The sequence below is a fragment of the Rattus norvegicus genome, chromosome 5, assembly GCF_036323735.1.
Source record: "Rattus norvegicus strain BN/NHsdMcwi chromosome 5, GRCr8, whole genome shotgun sequence".
In the NCBI taxonomy this organism is placed as follows: domain Eukaryota; kingdom Metazoa; phylum Chordata; class Mammalia; order Rodentia; family Muridae; genus Rattus; species Rattus norvegicus.
Window position 1 is genome coordinate 26,185,588 of NC_086023.1, and position 15,884 is coordinate 26,201,471.

The following is a 15,884-nucleotide window of genomic DNA, read 5'->3' on the forward strand; positions in this document are numbered from 1 at the left end:
GCATGGAACTATGACCCTAGCCTCTGTGTCCTTCAAGTCTAAGAGCTACAGTGCAAGAGACCCTCCTCTAAACCCTGTGAGGCTGCAGCACTGACACACCAATAAAATCAGTCTGAGCAAAGGACAGATGACTAATGTCAGCATTTTCCCTGGGACTGCCCCAAGGATAGTCTGGGATAACAAAGCATACAAATACCACCCCTTAACGACACTGGAAAGAGTGAAGTAATTCCATTATCCACAATATAAATCTCTACAGAAGCAGAGCCTCACTGCCAGAATTTAATCTTTACTCAAAATAAACCACTGCCTGCACTTAGAGGAATGGATCAGTTAAAGCGCCGAGTAGATAAACCTGCCTGAATGTTAGATCAGAAATCTCATCTGGACTGCCCAGATGACCGCTGACCCCAAAATAGCAAAACTTCTGCATGGCCCGCCATGAACTGTGTGACAAGCAGAACCTGTGGTTCTTGCTGCCCCATTATGCTCATTTCCGCCAGGACCCCTCTGCCTTTGAGACTGATTAGAACAAGATGGTGACACAGACCTTCCAACCCCAACAGGAGGGCATGGCTTCTCTGTCCTCCCTTCTGACCAGCTCCTACCCCACCCCACCCCCATCCTCCACAGCACGTGTGGTGTCTTCCTTCTTCTTTGATGTTGTATGGTATATACACTCTTCTTGCTAAGGTGCACTCGGGAAAGAACAGGAGCCAGAGGTAACAGGTCATGGTTTTTAAGGCAGTAGAAATGAGAAGGTGTCTCTATGCCCAGGGATGTGGGGCAGGGCAAAGCAAAGAACAAAATGCAAGGAGATACATGGAAGCTTCCTCAGCAGAAACTTGACGCTACTTCCTGAGACACACCTCACGTACTCTTCAATACACGGCCACTTAGGTATTTCTTCCATCCTTGAAACATTTCACATTTCACTTTTAAAACTTGGGTTTCTTTTGAATGAAATGACTAGCTAGAGCGTCTGAGGGGATTTTAAAGCAATGATTGAGATAATGCTGAAAATATTCCAGTGTAATCCTGTCCGGTCCACATAAGGTGTACATAAAACTACATATTAGTGATTTCTGATTGTGGAGGCAGAGCTACCCATGGCTTCTTTACCTCTAGGAATGAGTCCTTACTCAGTATGAAGTACATCCAAAGTGTGGAGGACAGAGAAAGAGGCCTAGTATTGCAGCAAACCTCAAAACCGTTCTTCTTCACAAAGGCCCTAGATGATCTTCACTCTGTAATGTTTACTAGGTATCCAAAACAGAAACCCATTAGGCGGTTGACTATCTACATGAGTCTACATGGAGGTGAAGTCAAGGTCTGATGTAGTTAAGGTATAAAGGCCTAGAAATTAATCAAAACCACAGGACTGGGAGTGAGGGCAGGAGGAAGGAAAGAAGGGAGGCTCTTAGATACTAGAGAATATCTGCTTATTGAGGAGAGCTGAGATTTCTTCTGGAATGAAATATAAGTTGATAGGTGCATCCCCTCAACTTCATGACCTTTGTGATGAACCCGGCAGTCCATAATGGTAAGAGTCATCAGAGGAACAAATTCGAAACCTTGTCCTCAAACTATTGAAGCCAAAGAAGTCAGTGGACTCAACATGTGCCAATCTATGGGTAAGCACGTGACAGGAAACGATATCAAGTCCAATGGGAGATTAGAAAGGGGATAAAGAATTCCACCTAAGCAAGGATCCCAGAAAAAGTACCATGGGAGATAGACCACTTCAAGTGTGTGTTAAAGAATATATATGAATTCATGAGGAAAGAATTGTTGTAGGGATTACTTAGGGAGTCACACACACACACACACACACACACACACACACACACACACACACACACTCATTCTCTATGACCTGAGACAACATAAGTGCTGATCGCTCTGTGACCTGTGCCCCCTGTGCACTTTGAGCCCAGGAAGTAGGCACATAGTGGTTCATTACCCTCTCCAACCTGACATCTACTAGGAAGAGTTACACATCTTCCTTCAAAACAAACACCTTCTATAAATTGCTGAGTTCTTTACTAAGTTATAAGATTTTTTATAAGACTTTTATTCTTACCTCCATGGGGAAGGCTTTGAAATTGACCGTATGCTCAGAACCACGCTGGTTTTCTCTTCCCCAGTGAAATCTAACTTCATACAGTTCAAACTCCTGTCCCTGAGGCAGCGGTCCTCCTGACAAAACTGAAAAGAGAAAACGATGCTGCTGAATGCTGTCCCAGGCTGTACATACAAGAGGCATTGTGATTGTGATTGTGATTGTGCTGTTATTGCTGAACCAAAAAGCTCTCCTGGACTCTAAAGAAGTCAAAATGAGAAATCTTATTACATCTGAGGTAAATTTAAACTGACCAGATTTCACTACGCTTCTTATGTTTGCTATTTAGATAGGGCCGTGGTAGTAATGTGTATATTTTAAGTTTTCTTGTTTTATACTCCAGGAATAGATAAGGTAGTAAATCTCTCCTGAGACTTTTTTAAAATATTTATTTTAAATTATGTGCAGGTGCTCATGGCACAAGAAAAGGGTGTCAGACCCCCTAGAGCTAGAGTTGTAGACACTTAATAGCCACCTGACATGGGTTCTGGGAAACAAATTTGGGTCTTCTGCAAGAGTAGTACTGCTTCTTACCAATGGGCCCTCTGCTCAGTTTCCACACATACACACACTACCGTGACTTTTATGCTGATCACTGACCAAGGCACACAAATATAGTCAGAGCCGCGTACAAACCAGTCCCTTGCTATAAGTCTATCAATGAAGTAAGCTACATCTTGGGTCATCCACTGGCATCAGTATAATTTCAATCAAAGAACAGGTATAGGTATAGATAAAATATCTAAGATAAATATCCTTAGATAAAATATCTAAGGAGAATGTGTGTTAACACAACCAGCAGGGGCTGGAATGGTGTTCGGTGGTTAAGAGTACTCACTGCTCTTGTAAAGATCTTAGGTTTTAAGCACCTTCATGAGGCTGCTCACAACCTTCTGTAACTCCAGCTCCAGGGGATCCAACACCCTTGTCTGGCCTCTTTAAGTCCCACACACATGTGGAACACACACACACACACACACACACACACACACACAGAGTGTGCACACATACTCACAAAGTAAAAATAAATATAATCTACCAGGCAACAGTGTCACAGGCCTTTAATCTCAGCACTCAGAGGCAAAGGCAGGCAGATCTCTGTGAGTTCGAGGCCAGTCTAGTCTACAGAGTGAGTTCCAGGACAGCCAGAGCTACAACCACAACCCTTTCCCAAGAAACCCTGCCTTGAAAAAAAATTTTTAATTAAAAATTAAAATAAAAATTAAGTACAGTCTATTATTATAATCACAGTTTTATAAAAACCAATGACCATTCAACATATCACATATATTGCTCTGTCTACTCTTCGGCTGAAATTGTAATCAAATAGTAATAATGGTTAAAATATTAGTACTCGTCCATCTGGGCCACATCTAGTGTTTCATTTTTGAATATGATCTACAACTCTGTCCCAAAGTAGGTCACATTAAAGTTTACATTTTCATGATAACCTGCACGTAAGCAATTTCTTATGTATTTTTTAACAGCCCCTAGAAAGAATATTTGTAACTTGAAATAAAGTGTATCGTAAAGCATGGCCAATTTCAATGGGAATAAAGAATGATTCCAGATTTTTGTTTCCCCTTTAGCAACTCCTAATTCAAAAACAGCATCAGTTAAGAATTGTATCTTCAGGGCTGGAGAGATGGCTCAGTAGTTAAGAGCACTGACTGTTCTTCCAGAGGTCCAGAGTTCAATTCCCAGCAACCACATAGTGGCTCACAACCATTTGTAATGAGGTCTGATGCCCTCTTCTGGCCCGTAGGGGTACATGCAGGCAGAAAGCTGTGTGATGTATACATAATAAATAGATATTGAAAAAAAGAATTTTATCTTCTTTGACACAAATATCTGACACCTTCATCCCTGATGCCCTAAAAGAAGAGTCAGAAAACAGACCACTGTCCGCACGGGAGCCTGACAGTCCTCTCTCCGTGATCAGTTTCATCGGGATCCCCAAATTCCAGAGATGAGAAAGTGAATTGGGGCAGCGCTATCTGCTGTTTGGTTGATGCTTAGCTACTAACCAGTTCTAACTGGCTTTACGTCAATCTGTGTGCACTAAAGCCAGAAAAAAAAAATGTCAATTAGAAGGAGAACAAGAGGAAAGAACATGGCAGAAAATAGAAGCAAGATAAAGGCGTTTCACACAGCATGCAGTCCTCGAAAGTATCTTACAAGGTTGGTTGTCACCTTTCTACCAACTCAGGAGGGAAAAGAGCATCCAAGGGAAATGCTAATAGTTCTGCAAGTAGAAGTGAGTCAGTCCCACAAAGTGTGTGTGTGTGTGTGTGTGTGTGTGTGTGTGTGTGTGTGTGTGTGTGTGTGTGTGTCTGTGTGTGTAATAAGCTAAAAAAGAGGCAATCTTTCTACCATGGGTGCTGGGAACTGGAAATGACCTCAGGTCTTAGGCTTACACAGCAAGTGCTCTTACCATGGACCAATCTCTCCAGCCGCAGGCTATACTCAAGCTGTATAGGCCTATGGTCTGACAGGAAGATACTGAAAACCCAAGGGAACTATTTACAACTATTCCTTATCATCTATAACATGATACCATGCAGTGTATAAAATACATATAATACAAAGATTTTATCAAAACAGACAGAAATTCTGGCTTCATGGATCTCACATCCATGTGGAGAACAGACAAAGCCAAGTCACTCTTGGTCACAGTGGTAGTTTTATTAGCTGCAGTTAATTGTATCCCATTAAATTATAATGAAGGAACAAGATCCTCACTGACGATACATGCTGTGAGGACATATGAACACATAGGAGGAAGGCACGATGCCCGGCCTGATCCTCGTGGAAAGAAAGCAAAAAGGTGGCTTTGTCCAGGTGTCGGGGTCTGGGTATTTTTCATTTTTGCTGCTGCTTAACTCAGAAGTAAACCATACTAATACCATGTGGCCACACAAAGCTATTAAAAAGGCAAAACACTGAATTTAGTTTGAGATGTCAAAGTTAATGAACTCTTTATCCATCCTTCAAAATAGACTGTACATACAACAAAATGGTCACTGTTGGACCCTATTCAGTGACATCCTCTAAAGATGCTACACCCGTTTTCTACAAATGACGCTGCTTACTAGGAAGCCAGTCATCCCAGTGAGTGCCTTTCCCATGTAACCACCACTCAGTTCTGGAGAGTGATGTTTGGTTAGTGCTTGAAGATTCCTTGGGGGAGGTGACATCAGCCCTGATGTAATTACAATGAAACGGCCTCGGGGTGACTCTTCTGAAATGCTCCATTTCTTTAGAGTGACAAAGCTGGGAGGAGAATCTGCAACTGAGTTGATGTCATTGCTCCTGTCCCCGTTTCTTAACTGCTCTTTAATAGGCCTGGTCCTGATGCTAGAAGACACAGAGAGAGCCCCTAAAGGGATGCTCCACAAAACTTGAGGATCGTGTGACAACTTAAGGAACAAACATGTACCTAAACTTGTCTAAGCCTCATAGTCCTTTGCAGAAAATAGATTTACCGTGTAATTCAAAAGCTGTGGCTGGAGGAGAATTCCTTCACACTTCACTGAACTGAACACTCATTTTGAGTGGGTTGGCCACAGAAGAGACAAAGCAAAAGGATCCGACCTCAGCAGCAGCCGGGCATCCACAGAGCAGTCAGGCAGCCACAGTTCAGTCAAGCATGCCCAGTCAGTTAGCATCCTCAATGCAGCTGGGCATTCCCAGTGCAGCCAGGCATCCCCAATGCAGCCAAGCATGCACAGTATATCGAGGCATCCTCAATGCAGACAGTCCTACCCAATGCAGCCAGACCTCCCCACGACCTCAAGAATGTTCCTTACAGCAGGTATCAGAGGCAGCAAGGAGAATGTTTGGAGAGTAGGAGGAGATCCAGCTAGAGTCATCAAAAACAAGATAGCTCACACAGAATCACTGAGGACTTTCTGGAACGACAGTCAAGCTGAACTTTGAAGAATATACTAAGGGGATGGAAAACGGCAGCTAAGGCAGGGAGAAAAGCCTTGGAAAGGCTCGGAGATGCTAAGCAGTTCACATGTGTTCTGAGAGAAGAAATCTAAGTCACCAGTGGGCAGAGGCTCTACACAGGGAATTGGGGTTAGGAATAATCACCCAGTCTAAAAATAGACCGAGAATTATAACAGACCCAGAAGTGAACTTTTCTAATTAAAGTTGCTATAGTAAGTGCCAGAGGATATAGCACAAATGATCTAGAGTGATTAGCAATTTCTCTTATGCTGATGGCCAATTAAAAATGTCATTATCTTTGCCTGGCATAGGGGACAGGCACTTGCACTCAGAGGCTGAAGGAAGAGAAGGGAGAACTGGAGGCTAGCCTGGGCTAATAACAAGACCATGTGTCATAAAAACCAAGTGTTTACCCTTCGTAGCCAGATGGAGTGATGTGCTATCCTATGGGCCTAGCACAATGTCTCACACCTGAGTACCATATTGTCCCAGAAGAAATCTGTCCCTATCTGTAACCACAATCTGTGGTTTCTATTGTCTGCATTCAACCACAAACTAAAAGTACACAATCAACAATTTCAAACATATAGAGACTTCATCCACAAAACTTATATCCCATCATGTGTTTATAACGTTCTATGTGATTATTACATACTGCTGTTAATTTCATTCTGTGCCTAGTTTATAAGGTAAACTTTATCATAAGCGTATATAACAAGAAAAAGAGTATAGAAAGAGTTCAGCACAATCCTTGGGCACTGAGAACATAACCACTGTCAATAAATGAAAATGGTTGTCGTATTATATTTATGCTATTTTTCTTACCATCATAAGTGTGTTCAATTTTCTTTATCCTGCATACCTCAGGTGTGAAGATTCCTGCCATTCACTAGCCCTGGTGGGAAATCAAATCGTGTATGTGACAGCTTTAAATAACTTCCCCAGCTCCAGGAGACAATGGGACACATGGCCTGGTCAAGTCATCACCCACGGGATGTGAAAATGGGCCAAACTCCAGGCCAAGTGGAATTCTGCCACTTTTAAGCAGATCCAGTAGAGAGAGGATGGTGACAGGATCCAAACCATGGTCCAATCTCGGGGACTCCACCCCTGCCCATCTCTGTCTGTTCCCTCCTCCCCCTACTCCACACACTGGAGCTCTGCAGATGACACCTCAGCTTAGCCCTGTGTCCGCCCTACTTTTCCACTGGTACGAAACACAATGGCCTCAGTCTTGGGTAATTTACTTTCTTTCTCTGAATTTCCAACCAGCTCCCAATCTCTCCTAGGTCTCAAGTCATCCTGTGCTGCCATGTTGCCCATTAAGCCCTTTACCACATATACATCTTCTCCCAGATGTGCTACAAGCCCTTCCTTTCCTTCCATCATCTCTACATGTCTCCCATATCTTGTGGTTTTTGCAGCTCTCTGCCCCATACCTCACCAACCTATAAGCATATTTACCCTTCAAGATCACCTCAAACCCTACCTCCTCCCCAAACCCTTCTCTAATAGTTTCCACTAAACAATCGCCCTTCAGTAACTGATTGCTGACTTCCAAAGCTGGTAACTCTCCGTATAAGGTAAAACTATAACATTGCCAACTGCGCTCCACCAGCCAGAGGGGACCAATGAGCAAGTACACTGCAGAGGCACACACCTCCAGCTTCTCCCGACACATCACACAAACCAGGCAAACCAGGCAGGACCTATCCAGGCCCATCCTCCCAACACCACAGGTAAACCAGACACCAGGCAGTTATTTACTGGTCTTTTGTTCACCTAGCTGTGAGTGTCTGCTTAGCTCTTACAGACAGGTGAGTTTATACTGGTGCAGTAAATAATCAGTAAGTGTCGAGAGAACACGTGTGTCAGAAAGGAAAAGAGTGCCACCTTCCTGATGGGATGTCAGCAGTGTTCCAGAGGATGCCTCAGAAAACCTGATACATACGCTCTGAACTCTAAAATACATGCTGGAGAAGGTGCAGAACAGTCTGACTTGGGGAACTGCTCAAGTCCAAAGTGTGCTCCTCAGTGAGGACTGACTTTCCTTCCCTGGGTTCTTTACTCTGAGGCTGTCCCAACCTGCCAAGGGGGTATGCAGCGTAGGGCCAGTCTGATGACAGAAACCTAACAGGAGACAAAGCAGCACGCAAGGTCTCTGTGTTGCACTGCCTGTATGAGCAGAGCTGAGGAGGAAGCCTGAGAGCCCAGTGTGCTCAGGATCACTGAGTATGAAGAACTGGCAGGGTGAAGCAGTCAAAATTAAAACAGCCCTCACGTAACCCCATCTGAGACCAGGGAGAAAGTTTCCACACATCTCACTTCAAACCTGGCACTTAGAGTATGATAAGGTTTTTACAGTTCCCCGGGGGAGAGCTTGTGGTAAGACCACCCATGGCCTCAGCCCAAGGAAGTCTCCACAGAGCTGCATGGTGGAGAGACTAGGCGGTGGGCCCAAGAAATGCCCCAAGGCAGCATTCCCAGAGGGGACCACGTACAGGCACGGCATCACTGGGATGCCTCTAAGAGCTTTAGTTTGTGAAGCATCAACACTGAAGTTAGATACAAAAAATGGTGTGGTCAATTGGGGAAATTCTTTGAGAGGTTTTGTTTTTTCAATAAAGATAGAAAAAAAAATTAAAAAGAAGGAAAAAGTGACCATGTCCACAGTCACTGGCATCCTCACAGAAACAAAAACCTCAACATGGCAGGTGATAAAATGTAAGCTTTAATTCCTACCAAAGAATACTGTGCTTACCCTACAAATAGTGTATTTTACTTTTAAAAAAAGATAACCTGTGGGTCAGCAAAATGCCTCAGGATGTAAAAAAGACTTTCTTTGAAGCCTGACAACTTGAATTTGATCCTAAAACTTCCATGTAAGTGTGTAAGGAGGCATAGAGTGGTAAAAGTGCCCTCTGAACCCCCGCCACCCGCATGAAACCTCAACACACACACACACACACACACACACACACACATACACACAGACACACACACACACACATACACACACACACAGACACACACACACACACACCATTTATACATACTAATAACAAAAACAATAATTCTAAAAGTATTTTTAAAAAGCATGTGAGTGGGACACTGTAGGTCATGTTTCTAATCCCAGCACTCTGGGGTAGAGGCAGGAGGTTATTGAAACGAAAGACCATCTCCAGCTACACAGTGGTTCTTACATTGCCCTGGATAACTTACACGGCTCCTATCTCTCAAATGAAACTAAATAAGCAAATAAATAAATAAGATATACAACAAATAAATAAAATTTAAAGACATCACGCTACATCAGGAAACACCTCCAGTTACACAAGAAGTGCTTTCCTGACTGCTCAGGCCTCACTATACAAGAGGGGAATGCGCAAGCGCAGAATGGCCAAGGGTAAAAAAAACGTAACGCGGCAGAGAGGTGCCAAAGAAACGGAGGGAGCTGCTAAGCGACCTGAAATTCTCGTTTAGTAAAACAGAAATTACTATGGCAGAGGTGACCCCCGGAGGTCCACCTAGCACCTAGCACCGTACTAAAGCCAGGCTGGAAGTGCGGCCATGTTAGAGATGCCGAGGCGAGGAGAGCTGTGTCCTGAAGAATGGGAAGAGCGTTCCCCTTTCCCCTTCTGCAACTTGAGGACAACAGCTAGAAGGTGCCATCCACACATCAGAGCACATTCTCACCAGAGGCCGCATCTGCACACACCTGAGCTGAGACTTAACTGGAAGACATAAACTGATATTGATAAGTTATGTAATCTAAGGCACTTTGTCAGAAGAGCCAAATGGAAAGAGGCACAAGGACAGACTCGGAATGGCGGGCGTTGGGTATGCCTGGATAAGGGTAGAGGCATATAGAGTGGAAAACTGCAAACGAGAAATGAAAACCCCTAAAAAGAGCGCTTCTCTCTGAACCCCATTCTCCACAGCCCAACAGCTGCCTTTACAGTGCCTAGCAGATTAGCAGAGAGTAGGAACACACCATATGGTGGCAGTCTCTTGGCTATTGACAACAACCAGAATGCAAACTTCCACGTGTGGGCCAGCCCTCCCTTGCCACTTACCCACCGTCCCTAAGAAAACAGAAACAGCAAGCAGTAAGTTCTGAGGACACTAAGGCCTGCTCCAGAACTGTCTCTAGCACACCCATGCCACCATCAGACTCCGTTACTGACTATGTGACCAGACCTCAGCCTCTGCCTTCCTGAACTGAGCATCTGAGACTCATGTGGACTCATCTTAAGTAGGAGCAGAGAGCCAGGTCACTGGGTGTTTGAGGAGAACCTCCAAGAGGAAAGGGAAGAACGGAACTGAGAGAGAAGGAACCCAAAACAAACAACAGGGAAAAGAAAACGGAAAGCAGTGAAGAAGAGCCTCACCTTCGTAAAACACTGAGTGGTGAAATTCAACAGAAAATTAATTCAACCAGCACCAGGTTTTAGAAATCGAAAGTGTGAGAGCAAACTTGGGAAGTGTATGAACTTCAGGGTTTCGGTGGCAGTCCAGCGACGGAGGGGCAGCTCCAAGAGGCCAGAGAAAGGACAAGAGGGAAGAGAGGATGGCTTGCTGCCATCAAATGGCCTGAGACACACTCTATCATCTGTGGGATTTGAATGTGACTTCCTGTTAGGTAACATTAAAAATAAACAGTACAGTAACTCCAAAGGAAAACATTGTTCCACAGAGGAAACCCAATAAAGCCTCAGGCAGAAATGGCAGGTGCAAGGTCATAGCAATTATGCTCTGAGTGTTACTTTTAATAACAATATAATTTAGTATGTGGGACAAAACCAGGACAGGAAAGAGTAGTAAGACTCACCTCCTCTTCCACAGCAGGGAGCCTGAAGAGCTCCCAATATCAGAGCAAAGAACATAAACATGTTATTAAGAAATACGGAGGTAAGGACAAACATTTAAAAGGTTCAGCCCTGAAAACAAACATCTAGGTAACAGTATACAGACTGAGCAGGTGATAGATAGATAGATAGATAGATAGATAGATAGATAGATAGATAGACAGACATAAAACATATATGTACATGGGAACAATTAATAATTAATGAAAATGGCCATGAGTTTGAAAGGTAGCAAGAAGGGGTAATGTGCAATAGTAAGGGAGGAAAGGGAAGGGGAAATGATGTAATTATATTATAGTCTCGATAAAACAGAAAAAAGAAATTTTTGAAGGTTCAAAGTAATTGTTACTAGAGAAAAACAGAAGTTGTAGGTAGGGCAGGACAGGCTATAGCTAGAAGTAGAGAAAATGAAGACACAGCCAATTATCCAAATTATATCTGTTGTCCATTTTGATAAAGAAAAGGCTTCATTAAAGAAAGAAAGAAAGAAAGAAAGAAAGAAAGAAAGAAAGAAAGGAAGAAAGAGAGGAAGGTGTTCAGAGTTTCAAGACAATTCCTTAGAGAAGCTGCAGCAGCCTAGGAAAAGTTATAAACTAATTAAGAGATTTTTTTTTTCAGTTTCTTGCCTTCTTATGCCTTAAACTCACAATGTAGATCAGGCTAGCCTGGAACTCACAGATACCCCTCCCCCCCTTCCTGGGCCTCTGCAGTGCTAATTTAAAGATGTGCACCGCCATGCCCAGGACTGAATGACTTTTAAGTTTGTTGAAATATTAAAAGGAAGAAATTACTGTAGTGACAGAAAAGGACTGGGGTCCTGAGGGAGGAAGGTTCCCAAAGAAGTGGAGATTGAAGTCTGGATCCATCGGGCATTGCAAGTCAGGACAGAAGTTCAGGGAGCAGTTCCTCTTGCTCAGGAGTGGAGGTCAGAGGAGAGAAGGGGTGGAGGGATATATAAATACACAAAAGTATAAAATATATAATGACCAGAGAGAAACATCTCCAAAACACTCTGATTTAAGCTCAAATCTGTCTCAGTGAGTGAGTGTGTGTGTGTGTTTGTGTGAGTGTGCGTATGTATGAGTGTGCTAGCGTGTGAGTGTGTGTGAGAGTATGTGAATGTGAGTGTGTGAGTGTGTGTGTGTAAGTGTAAGCGTGCATGTGTGTGTGTGTGTGTGTGTGTGTGTGTGTGTGTGTACTAGCTCCATATAAAACACACACTGTCCCCTTCAGGAGTTGTCCCCACCTTGATTAAATTCACAATAGCTGTGAAGAATGCATGCTCTGCCTCATGGATTTCGAATCAGAACTGTGAAACATGAGGAGTAGAGGAAGCAATAAATATCCTCCTTGCCTAATGACAGAACTCATGGTCTCGTGGTTTGAAACACCTAGTTTATCAATTTGGAATTAATGCAAGCACAGCCTGTTTGTAAAGCACATCAACATTCAATGCACTAATGTTCCATTCTCTCCAGGAGGAAAAATAGTTATTATTCCCCATGAAAAACACAATCTTATCGCTAATGTTTTTTAAACCTGCGTTCGTCCTCCTACACTTAAGATGAAAAGCAATTTTCCTGGAAATTGCATTTTCTGCAAAACATTTCAGATTCATTTCAACGAGGTTCAAGAAGAGCGGGTGAGTTAAGAATAAACAAAAGCACACGCTGAGTTGCCACTTACATGTCTGGCTGGGTTCAACATTAAAATTATTCTTGTCATTAATAGAGAAGGGGAGATTTAATTTGAAAAGTTTATGTCGAACACAGGTGATATCAATAAATTCCAAACTTTGGTCTCACAAACTATTTTCAAAAAACATTATAATTAAATGATTTCAGCTAATTGATAATTTAGAACAAAAAGCCCAGCAGAAAAACTCAAATCAGCATGCCTGTGTATGTACTCCTTTCTTTAAAGTTCAGTAAATGTTCGTTTAAGCAAGAGGCAGCTCTAGGCACAGCTTTGGAAGGACAGTCAGCTGACATACCCATCACTTCACCCTCTCAAACCTTCAGAACTGTACTATAAAATAATTCCCAGAAAATGTAACTTATAAGGAACTGTGAAAATGGAAACTTCGTTGGTGCCACCTTTAAAACCATACAGGTTAAATCAGACGCTGTCCTCCCGTTTACAAAACTGCAGAAACGTGCGTTCTAAATTACCTGATTTCGACTTCAGGATGACTTGAATGGTGTGTCCATCGTTGGTGACTTCACAGTCCCTGCACACCACGTAATTTGGAGACAGGCGGACATCCAGCAGCGAGGGGTCGTATCTGGCTTCTCTGGAGTTCAGGTTGATAGGTGACTGGTACTCGCCATTCGCATCAGGAAACACTAAGCCCCACTCAACACCTGAAGACGAAAATAAGACTCGGTTGGCTTTTAAAGGTTAATGACAGTAAAATATAACATGAAAACCTCATAATCCTTGACATTATAGCTGTGACTATCATCTGTATATAGAAGAAATGTGAGAAATGTGTGTGGGCTTTTACATTCATTGCGTGAGGGATCTGTTGTTAAATATCACACACAAAACCCTTTACTGCTGTGTTTATATCTGTGCATACAGACGTCTTGATGTAGGGATCTAGAAAACTTATGCCATCTTTAAATGACTAGAAAAAGACACCACAGAAATTTCTTCTGCTCCTCAGTTTATTTATGTACAGTACTAGGAAATTTCCGCAAAAACCAACATGCTCAGAGACAGCCGAAAACCGGTAACGCTAATAAGCACCACTTATTTAGAATGCAAATTCAGTGTCCCATACATATATCTATGGGCTTTTCGCGCTTTTCTCCGTGTATACAGTAAACATGAGTCTGCGGAGACAGATTCAGGAAACTCTTTTTACAGTCGCCACAAGCAATGACCCAACCTACAATCAGGACGCTTTTTCTGGAGCACATTTAGTTACACTTCGCAAGACTAGAAAGCAACTCTGCTGCTCCAGGCTGGGAGATGCGACTGCCCGGGAGCAGCAGGTGCGAACCGCACCGGGGCAGCCTCAGAGGGGCAGGAGCAGGACCGCGTGGGGCGGAGCAGCGGCGACAGCAGCCCCACGAGCCTACCTTCCTCGTAACCCCACTCCACGCCCTCCTCCTCCTCTTCCTCATCTTCCTCCTTCTCGGGGAAGGCGACTGCATCCTCAATGAAACTCAAGTCAGCCATGGGCGGCTCTGCGACGCGGGTGAGGGCGCGGCAGGCGCGGGGCTGGGGACCGCACGGAGCGTGGCAGTCCCCGCGAGCGCGAGCGGTAGACAGCCGGGCGCAGGCTTGCGCTTTTTAAGGTCGGTGGGGGCGTGTCTGGCCCGAAGACACGCCCCCGCCCTACACCCAACCTCCACCCCTTCCCACCCCACAACCCGGACAGACAAGCCTGCGAAAGCCAGACTGGGGCTGCGGAGCCTCTGGAAGCCTGCTGCGCCCAAGCCCCAATACCCTTCCGGAAGCCTGGGGACCCCAAAGACCGGCCTGTCTCCGGTGCTCCCCTTGCTCCATTTTTTAAAAGGAGTTGCCTTGCTTTAGGAAAGGGATTGAAGACCGTGAACCCAATAAGACTCCCTGGTCGAACGGTTTATTGGCCATTATTTACCGGTTAGTTTTTCTGGGGGTTGGTTTTGTGAGACTGGGTCTTAAGGAGACCAGGCTGGCTTCAAACTCCTCCCAGTGGAGAAATGGATGACCTTGAACTACACAAGCCTCCACTTCGCAAACACCAGGATTGCAAGAGTGCACCACCACCGGGCCAAGAGCAGTGGCGGCAGCTGAACTGAGCTCGTTTTACCTTTTAATAGGTCCTTGGACCACAGTGAAAATGAATGTAGATATTTTTCCCCCAAAGTTAGTCCTGCAAACATTTCACGAAAAAAAAATTTAGCATCGTGAAGTAGGTATAGTTTGAGAAATTTTTACTAAATGTCTTTAAGTAATGGGCTGTTTGGTTCCAGTTTCTAACTCTGGGGTGCTGCTTCAGGCTCACCTCGCTGTGTACACAGCTCCCAAGCGCCTCGCGAAATCGTGCAAATAACGAAACGCACACACATTACGAAACGAACAGGAACTTTCCCGATCCAAAGAGGTCAAGTCGTTACACCGGAAACATGTTTCCCAACTTCAGGCTAATGCTTCATCCCGGTGTCCCAGCCCTGTTCAGTAACCCCTAAGCTCCTTTACTCCACGTTGATAGATCTATTTGGATAGTAAGCTAGGATTCTAGTCTGCAGAGTGATTAACCTTTTACAGAGCCCATGTACACTCCCAAAGGTCTGTGAGATTAATGGATACATTCGAGTTCCTCAAACAGCTCGGAGGTGATTGATTAACTGGGAAGCTTTAAGGTACTGGGTTGCTATTCTTTACTGCCTGCTGGAGCCTTAACTTTAAAAAAAAAAAATCACATCACAGTATATTATATGTCTTCAGGGAGTGGAGGGAGGCTAAGGAGAAAAACATCAGACGGGCTACTCCACCACTGTCTGGATAGAAAACTCCTGGCCAGCTGCAGCACCCACATATATATTTCGCATTAATCAAATGTCATAACTGATGAAGTTCATGCAAAGGCTGTATGGGACCTCTGTGGTCTGTATGACCTGTATGACCTGTATGGGCCATTCTGAATTCAGCATTAATATTTCCCTATGCCCTCAAATGAGCACAGATGTGACACTGTGGCCATTGCGTGGCCACTGATTGCATTGAACATACATAAACATGGAAGTAAGTATTTACCAAATCAAATGACACCAGACCGTCCCTGACAGTTGAGTTTTTCATGAGTAAATGGTGTGCTGTATTTACCCGGGATAGCCTGAAAGATTGAATTGTTTCTGCTGTGGTTTGCAGCCAATAGTGTCACATACAGCAACAAGACACTGCTATTCAAAAACGTGGCTGCCTGTAAGGCAAGCATTTGTTTGGCT

At 44.0% G+C, this 15,884-nt stretch overlaps 1 protein-coding gene across 2 annotated transcripts in view; it reads right to left on the reverse strand.

Moving 5' to 3' along the window:
- Car8 (carbonic anhydrase 8) overlaps positions 1-14,232 on the reverse strand; it is a 97,053-nt gene extending 82,821 nt beyond the window's left edge. The window contains exons 1-3 of one of the 2 annotated variants that reach the window (NM_001009662.1): positions 14,031-14,209; positions 13,116-13,307; positions 2,084-2,208 (exon numbers count right to left, since the gene is read on the reverse strand). In NM_001009662.1, the coding sequence (NP_001009662.1) occupies positions 2,084-2,208; positions 13,116-13,307; positions 14,031-14,130 (417 nt within the window). In that variant the 5' untranslated portion in view covers positions 14,131-14,209. Of the gene's footprint in view, positions 1-2,083; positions 2,209-13,115; positions 13,308-14,030 lie in introns of both variants that reach the window. The other variant, XM_039109403.2, reaches the window with a different exon arrangement.
- Positions 14,233-15,884: the final 1,652 nt, after the last annotated feature.